The 10,492-nt window shown below is 42.0% G+C and overlaps 1 protein-coding gene across 1 annotated transcript; it reads right to left on the bottom strand.

The window, feature by feature from the left end:
- Nucleotides 1-9,317: 9,317 nt before the first annotated feature.
- Nucleotides 9,318-10,492, bottom strand: LOC132775425 (lactosylceramide 4-alpha-galactosyltransferase-like). Its single transcript, XM_060776165.2, has one exon. The coding sequence runs from the start codon at nucleotides 10,490-10,492 to the stop codon at nucleotides 9,428-9,430; it is 1,065 nt and encodes a 354-aa protein (XP_060632148.2). The 3' UTR covers nucleotides 9,318-9,427.

A 10,492-nucleotide genomic window follows, 5' to 3' on the forward strand; every position in this document is an offset into this window, starting at 1 on the left:
TTATTGCTCCACCTACAATCTAGTCACTAAAAGCTGTCTCAATGTGATAGATAAAGTAGGGATGGAAGGAAGTAAAGGGAGGAAGCAGGGTAGGGCTGACAGTACTATCATTGTGCCTAGCTTCAAAACGTGTGCTTTGTCACAAGCATAGAATCATAGAATCATAGAATCAAAGAGTTGGAAGAGACCTCATGGGCCATCCAGTCCAACCCCCTGCCAAGAAGCAGGAATACTGCATTCAAATCACCCCTGACAGATGGCCATCCAGCCTCTGTTTAAAAGCTTCCAAAGAAGGAACCTCCACCACACTCCAGGGCAGAGAGTTCCACTGCTGAACAGCTCTCACAGTCAGGAAGTTCTTCCTCGTGTTCAGATGGAATCTCCTCTATTGTAGTTTGAAGCCATTGTTCCGCGTCCTAGTCTCCAAGGAAGCAGAAAACAAGCTTGCTCCCTCCTCCCTGTGGCTTCCTCTCACATATTTATACATGGCTATCATATCTCCTCTCAGCCTTCTCTTCTTCAGGCTAAACATGCCCAGCTCCTTAAGCCGCTCCTCATAGGGCTTGTTCTCCAGACCTTTGATCATTTTAGTCGCCCTTCTCTGGACACATTCCAGCTTGTCAATATCTCAAAGCACCCAGTGAAGAAAGGCAAATAGCAATAACCGTCCACAGCTGGGACGGTTATTGCTGTTTGTTTCTTTAATGACTGAAGGGTAATCATAAGAGGGTTTATTTTAGGAGACTTGGAAAATGACACAAATATTTAACTGTATTTTTAATTATTTTCAATTTTTGTAGTTTCCATGTTTTTAAATTTATTCAGTTGGGGAAGCTGTTTCAGGAGCACCTGGAGCCCCTATTTGTGAAATGTCATCTGTAATTTAATTGTCATATCCTGGAATTTGTAGTTTGGTGAGGCATCTGTGTCCTTTGGCAGAGAAGGCTCAAGACCTTTTCAGTCTACAGCTCCCATGACTCCATAACATTGAATAAAGGCAATGAAAGTGGATTCATTCTAAAGCATAGATGAACCCCAAGGCTTTCTTTCCATTTCTTTCCACTTTGGCAGGAAAAACAAAATGCAAAGATACAGAATGGGGGACAATGCCTGGCTCGAGAGCTGTACATCTTGGAGTCCTCGTGGACAACAAGTTAAACATGAGCCAACAATGTGATGTGGCAGCAAAAAAAAAAGCCAATGGGGTTTTGGCCTGCATCAATAGGAGCATAGTGTCTAGATCTAGGGAAGTCATGCTACCCCATTATTCTGCCTTGGTTAGACCACACCTGGAATATTGTGTCCAATTCTGGGCACCACAATACAAGAGAGATGTTGACAAGCTGGAATGTGTCCAGAGGAGGGCAACTAAAATGATAAAGGGTCTGGAGAGCAAGCCCTATGAGGAGCGACTTAAGGAGCTGGGCATGTTTAGCCTGAAGAAGAGAAGGCTGAGAGGAGATATGATAGCCATGTATAAATATGTGAAAGGAAGCCACAGGGAGGAGGGAGCAAGCTTGTTTTCTGCTTCCCTGGAGACTAGGACGCAAAACAATGGCTTCAAACTACAAGAAAGGAGATTCCATCTGAATATGAGGAAGAACTTCCTGACTGTGAGAGCCGTTCAGCAGTGGAACTCTCTGCCCCAGAGTGTGGTGGAGGCTCCTCCTTTGGAAGCTTTTAAGCAGAGGCTGGATGGCCATCTGTCAGGGGTGATTTGAATGCAATATTCCTGCTTCTTGGCAGGGGTTTAGACTGGATGGCCCATGAGGTCTCTTCCAACTCTTTGATTCTTTGATTCTATGAAAAGCTTCTAACACTTTTGTTTTTTAAAAAAGGAATTCCAAGCAGGCAGGAACTGTAAAGGTCACGTTAAAAAGAGTGCACCTTTTTCTGCTGTAGTAAAGGTAAAGGTTTTCCCCTGACATGAAGTCCAGTCGTGTCCGACTCTGGGGTGTGGTGCTCATCTCCATTTCTAAGCTGAAGAGCTGGTGTTGTCCATAGACACCTCCAAGGTCATGTGGCCGGCATGACTGCATCCAGCGCTGTTACCTTCCCGCCGGAGCGGTATCTATTGATCTCATATTTGCATGTTTTCGAACTGCTAGGTTGGCAGAAGCTGGGGCTGATAGCGAAAGCTCATGACGCTCCCCGGATTCAAACCTGTGACCTTTCGGTCAACAAGCTCAGCAGCTTAGCGCTTTAACCCACTGCGCAACCAGGGACACCAGCAAAAACTTCCTGTTGTTTCAGGGCTTTTGTGACGGTGCGAGTGGCACCACCTATGTGTAGAACTGTTAGTTGCAAGATTTAAGGTGTTGTACCATGCTTAATCCTGCCTTTTTACCCTGCTTATGTATAAGTTGGATCGATTGGTTACTTATAGCTGTCAATCAGTATTGTTTGGCTCCACCTCTTCCTGGAGGAGGGGAGTGCTTCCCTTTTCATTCTGCCATCAGAGTTTCTATCGGATGGACGTGAGTAAGAGATTTGGCTCTAAAAGTCCCTGCTTAAATTACCTCTCAGCACCAGTTCTGAGGTTTTTTTACCCTTGAGACTTATGCTTCATGTTCAGACCAACCTGAACGACGTTGGAAGTCTCAAGCGCCTTCAAACTGGTTCTTTTGGCACCAGAGGAAGATCCTGAGTCTTCAAACATAGGCCATTTGAACTGGGGTTCTGGTTTGCTCCAGCATTCACAGCCATTGAGGAAAGAGGAAACAGGAAAGACTTCTCAGCTACAAACTCCTGGGACTTCAGAGATTGTAAAGTATATTTCTTTTATCCCTGTTGAAACATCAAGCTTATGCCTGATAAAGATAATTCATTGTGAACAATAAATACCATTTCAAGTTATCTGTTGTGTTTTGGTCTTTGGGAGTTCCAGTTTCCTATAGGAGGGCAAGAAGTAATCCCTTGGGGAAAGATGCCACGTCCATGCCTCTCTCATTAAGAGTTATAGACCCCAGGCGCGACGGCACAGCTTTGAAAATTGAGAGGCACATTAGATTCAATGGCACATTAGACTCGAGCAAATACGGGTAACTGAAAATAGGTTAACAAAGTCATATATTTTGAAGCTTCAGGAAAATAGGCAAAAATCCAAAATATCCAAAAAACATATCCAAAACATCTCCATTTCTAATATCCAAAAACATCCCAACACGGCATCTTTCTTCTTTTATTCACATAAAGGCCACCTGAGGGCACCAGTGCACCATTCCCACTGTGCAAAAATTGATTCATTACCATACAAATGTAACTCGAGACATCTCTGAGTAACCTCAGATGAGGTTTTTTCAACATGTCATCAGTGACCTGTGTCCTTCATTCAATGTTATGTATGCTTTATATTATCCTCCACATGAAACCCAATCTGGCTATACTAGTTCCATCTTCTTTCCTTGTCAGTGAAATTTGTTGAATTGCAGAAACCTGCGTAAGAGCTAGCACAAGGAGCCCTCTATCTCAACCTTTGTGTTTGATGCAAATTTCCCTTCTGGGGCTGAATAAATAAGACAATACCCTGGGAAGTAATGTCTGAAATCAGAGACTTAGCTGTCCTCTATGAAGGGCAATAAAATCTCTCTTTCCTCCACCCTCTGTTTGCACTTGCAATAGCATGGCACACTTTTTAACAACGCAACTCCTTTAGGCACTGTAGAACAGTTTTATCCTCTATATTGAAAGGAAGTTGTGGAGAATACCTACATGGATGTTAATTTTACTATATTTCCTCAACTCTCCTCTCAAATACACACAGTCACGCGGGAAATAAGTGGCTCTACTGGAGTGCATGCCTTGAGGGGTTATTGTGGGGATGATCTTGCATGTGCATTAATTCCACGTTATTTTCACAACTCCACACACCCATATGCACTCACTGTTGCTCTGCCAACATGTGTATGTTGCCAAGTTGTAAAAGATAGATAGATAGAATGATTTTCAATGATTTTCCATTCATATAGCAATTAAAAAACATGCAAATGTGAGTAGAGCAATAGGTACCACTCTGGCAGGAAGGTAAGGGTGCTCCATGCAGTCATGCCACATGACTTTGGAGGTGTCTATGTCAGGTGGAAACCTTTAGCTTTCACCTATACACACACACACAGTGTGGATATGCTATTGTGTGTTTTGTTTCATGATCAAATTGTGGGACTATAGATATCCCACACTACCTTCCCAACTGTCCTCCCTCCCTGACAGGGGCAGACCCCCCTCATTGGTCAGGCTCTGTCCTCGTCCCTCCCCCCAGCTCCTGGCTCCCCCTGCTTTGCTTGGCTTCACCATCCCCTCCAAGTTGCAATGGAAATGGCTGTGACGGGCTCTGGGCCTGGGGTCCACTGCTACTGCTGCCTGTGCTTCTGCCTCCTCCTCTTCTTCTTTCTCTATGTGGGTCCCCCTTCAGACTCCCTCTTGCCTCAGAAGCTTGGTGGGGGCTGGAAGCCTTGGAAGTGCCTACCTTTGCAAAGGCAACGGGAAGAGCCAAGAGGAGGAGAGAGAGGAGGTTGCCTCTCTCTCTCTCTCTCTCTCTCTCCCTCCCTCCCTTCCTCCCCCAGGTTGCCTCCACTCTTTCCCATGCTTCCTTCTTTCTTTCCTCCCTTCTTCCTTTCTCCCTTTCCTCCGTCGCCACAGCAGGCAAGGAGAAAGGTGAAGAGGAAGGGGTCATGCTGCCGTGAGGGAGGAAGCTCCCTGCCGTTCGCTGTGCCAGTTCTGTTTGTATGGCCGGGCGTGCGCACGCACTTGGCTCTCAATGCTGTAACGGCCACTCTTCCCTTGTGTGGATTTTTGGGGTTTCTGCTGTTTATTTGTGGGTTTTTTTTTTTTTTTGAGTGGAGGACATAAATTGGGTTGTTAGGTGTATCGTGTCCAAATTTGGTGTCAATTACCCCAGTGGTTTTTGAGTTCTGTGAATATCACAAACATTACAGTTTTATTTATATAGATCTCATCTTCTCCCCAAACTCCATTCTCCTGAACATATTCCCTACTCATAGACAGTTTTCAGGGGTAGAGTTCCCCCACTCACTTACCCACTAGGGTGGAAAAGAGGGGCCATCCAGTGAGAGTTCAGGTAGTAAGACTGATATGAAAACAAGAAAGGTTATTTTGATCAGGAGATAAACACAAATCCACGTGCACGCTTGGGGGAAAAATGCAGCCTCTGCCGTCATGTGACCATAAATAATCCAACAGAACAAACCTGTGAGCATGCCAGCAATGCCTCCCCCTTTTTTTCAGATGGGATTTTAATGGGCTTCGTAAAGCCAAACAGTACAGGAACTTCCTGTATGCATGCTTCTTCTAGTAAAAAAGGGCAATATAAACAAACATTTTCAAGAACCGCCCAAAGTTCAAATTTGAGTTCTGGGTTTATTTTACAATAAAACAGTTATATTAATGTCCAACATGAAATTATTGAATGCTTTAAGTAATACTAAGGTGGTTCACTTTTGTCACCTTCCCTCGCAATACTAAAAAGTTGATATGTAGTGCACTGCACTTTTTAAAAAAAAATGCTGAGCTTCCATCACTTTTAGGTTGTAAGACCCCATGTGTCTAGTTAAAAGAGACAAAGGAAGCTCAGAAAGGAGAAAGGTAGACAAATACAACCAGCAATGCTCTTTTGTGCTGTAGTAATTTTAGGTGAGAAAAATATGTGACACATAAGACTGTGTGTGAAAGCTTCCATCTTAATGTTGTTTCTTGCATTTATCCTCTGCCTTTCTACAAAATAATGAAATTGAAGACAACTTTGTGAGGTGAAATCTTGCGGATAGTGTTACAAGAAGGGGACACAGGATGGCGCAACTACACTGACACAGATACACTTTTGCAAAGTCTTGTTTCAGAATCGTTTTGGATTGAGAGAAGAGCACCATGGTCACTACTGCTTCCTACTGCTTCCTACTAGGCCTGGGTAACAACGGAAAAAATTGTTTTTAAAATCGATTCGTTTTTTGAGGGGTTTTGCATTTTGTTATTTAAAATAATTACAAAATTTTCCTTTTAAAAAGTTCGATATTTACGAAATTTCGTAAATGTGAAAAAATTACAAAACAATAACGAATCGATTTCCGAAACAATAATGAATCGATTCGTTAATGGCGGACGCGACCGCGAAATACGCTAAAAAACCTCCAAATGGGACAGGGGGAACTTCTGAAGCTTCCCTCTCCCTCTGCTGTTGACTGTTGGTGTGATATTATAAAAAATTTTCACTAATTAAACAAAAAACAACTATAAAACTTGCCCCAGACATGCGGAAATAATAACGAAACGACCTCAAAACGATAACGAAACGAATACATAACGAAATACGAAGCATTTACAAAACGTATTTAAAAATTCATTTTTTAAAAAAATTGCTCCAGAATGGTTCGTTATCGTTTTGTAATTAAAAAATTAACGAATTACGAATTAACGAAATGAAACCGCCCAGCCCTACTTCCTACACTAATCTGTACGTCAGAATCATGGGACAGGAGTCTCCATACAAGGGCAATAATGCTGTTATAAGACTTCTAGTTCCATTTTTTCTACACAATGGAACTAATTTTCTTAAAATGGAGAGACACACCAATAACACATTCATTTCAATTTTTGCAAAAACAAATTAAAATTACCCAGAAGATATTCTCCCAATTCATGAAAAAATTCCTACTCTCCTATACTACAATATTTAGGTAAACTAAAGAGGTCAAGGTGAAATTGGCAGGGGTGAAAGAAGGGCCTCCCTAGAAGAACGGAGGGTCCGAGTTGGTTCATGGAGGGAGATACGGTCATGAAGGTAGGCGGGTCCCAAACCGTTTAGGGTTAACATTACAAAGGCACATAAGCTCTCTCTATTTAAATGCAACCAATAAATCTGTCACTTTAAAAAATGAGAATACATTTCTTTAAAAAGAAAGCTCTGCCACAAGAAACCAGTAAGGATGAAAAACAGGTTTAATGATCCCTAGTAAACCACCAAGCACAGCTGCTTCCTACTAGGAGTGGTGAAATGAGGGATGGTCCTTGTGTAGGCAAGCATCGTTTGCCAACTCTTTTTGACTTTGGACAGAAAATAAACATTTTAATGCACCAGTCCATACTTCGGGAAATAAAGCCCAACTGCTCAATGGAGGGAAGGATATTAGAGGCAAAGATGAAGTACTTTGGCCACATCATGAGAAGGCAGGAAAGTTTAGAGAAGACAATGATGCTGGGGAAAATGGAAGGAATAAGGAAGAGGGGCCGACCAAGAGCAAGATGGATGGATGGCATTCTTGAAGTAACTGGGGTTGGCCACAGTTGACAGGGAGCTCTGGCGTGAGCTGGTCCATATTCTACACTGACGTATATTCCAGTTGAAAGCAGATAATCTGGATTTTATATAGCAGTGTAGATGGGACCTGGGGGCTCTTCCAGACAGTGTCAAAATGCAGGACAAATAACTGGAGCAAAATAAATGTGGGATCTGACAACAAGTCCATTTACAGTCAGTTCCAGTAAGTGGTCTCTCACCATCCTGATACCTTAGCTTGTAGCAGATTTTAGAAATCCACAAGATGGACAGGATACATCCGGTGGAAATTTAATTTTTTTAAAAATAGACTCTCCAAGAGGTGCTGGGCCTTATATGTGCTGATGAGGATACCTAAATATACACACAAGCAGATGTCTTATTATTTCCCTTCACCTTACTGTAAATTCAAGCTCTCTTTAATTTCAGAAACATCAAAAGAAAAGAATGACTGCAAAGAATCCTCATTGTAATTGCTGTCCAATTGTGCTTTCATTTAGCCACCTTTGTATCCCCGGTTCCATTTGTTTACAGAATTTTAAAATATGCAGGTGCTCTGGAGCAGTCCACACCAGAGTATAGGGGAAAAAATCAAATATTTTTCTTGATGGTAGGGATATTCAGTCATGTGAATATGCATATTTTTGGCTGAAATTGGATTTTTAATCCAACTTTTTAGCACATGTTTTTCAGCCGTTAATCCAAATCAGTTTGCATTTTAGTTAAACATCATTTAGCTGCCACCACCGCATTTATTCCAGTTCCTTCCTTGTTTTAGGATATATGTAAAAGGACCCTGGGTGGGATAAAAGCTGATCAGAAAAGCTAAAACGTTGTTCACTCCCCCCCCCCCCCAATCCTGCCTCCTTTTCCAGCTATGTTCCAGTACCTCTCTCACAGACACATTCACAGACCTGTAAGTATAAATGAGAAAGTAACTTTTGATTTAAAAAGTCATTTCTTTCACTAATTCTTGCTTTCATCCACTTTCATACTTAACTAATTGCTGGCAGATGAAAATCAGTATCAGTCAGAGAGATAGCTGTTGGGTATCACTGCCAGTGATGATTACTTGAGTTGGATCTATCCCAGGCTGAATCTAAACTGTCATATGAAATCCAAGCCCCTTCTACACTGCCATATAATCTAGATTATAAAAGCAGAAAACGTACATTATCAGCTTTAAACTGGAATCTATGAGTCTACACTGCCATATAATCCAGGAGCTGATCCCAGAATATCTTCTTTTTTCAGATTATCTGGCAGTGTAGACTCATAGAATCCAGTTCAAAGCAGATAATCTGGGGTGACATCCTGGAATATAGGGTTGTGTAGATCCAGCCAAAGTGTTGTGGATCCTTCTTATTGCGAGTGTATTTTGAGATTCTTAGGTCTCTTCTCCTAGGCACCTCGAGCATTGAAATAGCAAGAACTCAATCCCAAGAATCATGAGAAATATAATTTAAGGGCAATTTAGTATGGACATCACAAAGCCTGGGAAGAAGATGTCCCGGAGTACAAGATTTAGGATGCCACTAAATTTGCTCATGGCAAGAGTATTTAAGGCACCAAGGATGATGGAAGGATGTAGGAATTAATTTATGTTCTGAGTTTGAGAAGAACTTTTGAGGAACACTTCAATAAATCCATTTAGAAAGGTAACAGAGTAGCATTGTAGATATGTTCATAAAACAACTCAAGCAAACACAAACGTTGACATCACTAGTGATAAGGCACATTAATTGAAGTGGAAGTGATTGTTTAACATGTTTGGAAAGCACATGTGATTTCCACTGAATTGTCCATCACTCTTCAAAACAGGGTGAAAAAAAATCTGTGTCATTTGAATATGCCTTCAAAGTAGCCATTTTCCTTCCAGAATCCTTTCATTTGCTTATTTTATATCCAGGCAAAGGAGTCCCATAGTTTGCAAAGCGTCCTGTAAATCTTGGTTCGCTTTCACAAAATTTTTCTGTATCCTGACCTTATGACACTGATTGGTCTTCAACCTGTCTTGAAAACCCAACTGATATATGGAGTGCTTGCCTCTGCTGGGAATGAGGAATGGGTCATTCAACTGCCATGGCTGAACAGCTGGGTTGACTTTGGACTTCTGTAACAATAAACAGCTCTCTCACATTACAGATAGGTCTTCATCAGGCTATAAGTAGAAGGACAGTATTTGGAATACAATTGTGCTAGTAAGGTTTCAGAGGTGATCTCAAGTTGTTTCCCTTGACTTTTCTTATTCCACACATGCACCGCATAGGTGTTTTTAAACAGTTTCGGAAGCTCCGAAGCACTTATAACTTCATAATACTTTCTCCAGTCCTGCCAGCGGATGGGATAGAAGGCTTCTCGTGGGAAAATAGTGACCCCTTTGCAGCTTCTGCTGTTCTGCAGGCTACGGATAGCACACCACCTCTTAAACATGCGGGTGAAGAGCTGGGGGCCCTGGTGTCCCCAAACCCAGCGATTGTAATTATCCACAAAATCTTCCATACAAAGTTGTATAAACTTGTGTTTGGGTTCAAATGAGAGAAAGGCCCCATTCAGTGAATATGTGGACTGCGTACCAAGTGTGTTCCTGAGGTTGTTTAAGTTCTTAAGGACTATGAAGTCTGTATCTAAATAGATGCCACCATATTTCCACATGATGACAATTCGGCAGGCATCAGAAAGAATGGGCAAGAAATACGGTTCCCACCTCTGCTGGGCCAGTGAATACCAGCTAGTCAGGGGAGTATTGGAAAAAAGTTCATTCAGATCCAATGGCTTGATTTCAAGGTTAGGGAAGCAGCTGAAAAAGGATATGCCTAAATGTTTTGGTAACGTATTGTTATAGTTGACCAAGCCTTTCATAAGGACAACAATTTTTAAATCCGGGTGAACCCTGGCTGCTGATTCAACAGAACACATAAACAGGAAATCGGGATTAGTTTGTTCTGATGTTTCCACAAAGTATATATCCTTGGTTGAATGAGGGGACCATCTTGTTATAGGAGTAGGAAGACGTGGACACTTAAAATCTCCAGGCAGATTATGGTGCCGTGTCTTGTCTACATTGTCCTGGCTGATTCTCCAGTAAAACATGATGGTGATGAAGGACATGAACTGAAAGGCAATAATTAACACAACCCAGAGCTTGTGTTTTGAAGCCATCCTGGTCAATCGTAGCTCACAGAAAAGTGCCTTCCACATCAT

The sequence above is a fragment of the Anolis sagrei genome, chromosome 5, assembly GCF_037176765.1.
Source record: "Anolis sagrei isolate rAnoSag1 chromosome 5, rAnoSag1.mat, whole genome shotgun sequence".
Classification (NCBI taxonomy): domain Eukaryota; kingdom Metazoa; phylum Chordata; class Lepidosauria; order Squamata; family Dactyloidae; genus Anolis; species Anolis sagrei.

Excerpts from the sequence above, each read along its gene's own strand:
- LOC132775425 (XM_060776165.2), bottom strand. The coding sequence starts at position 10,492 with ATGATGTGGAAGGCACTTTTCTGTGAGCTACGATTGACCAGGATGGCT.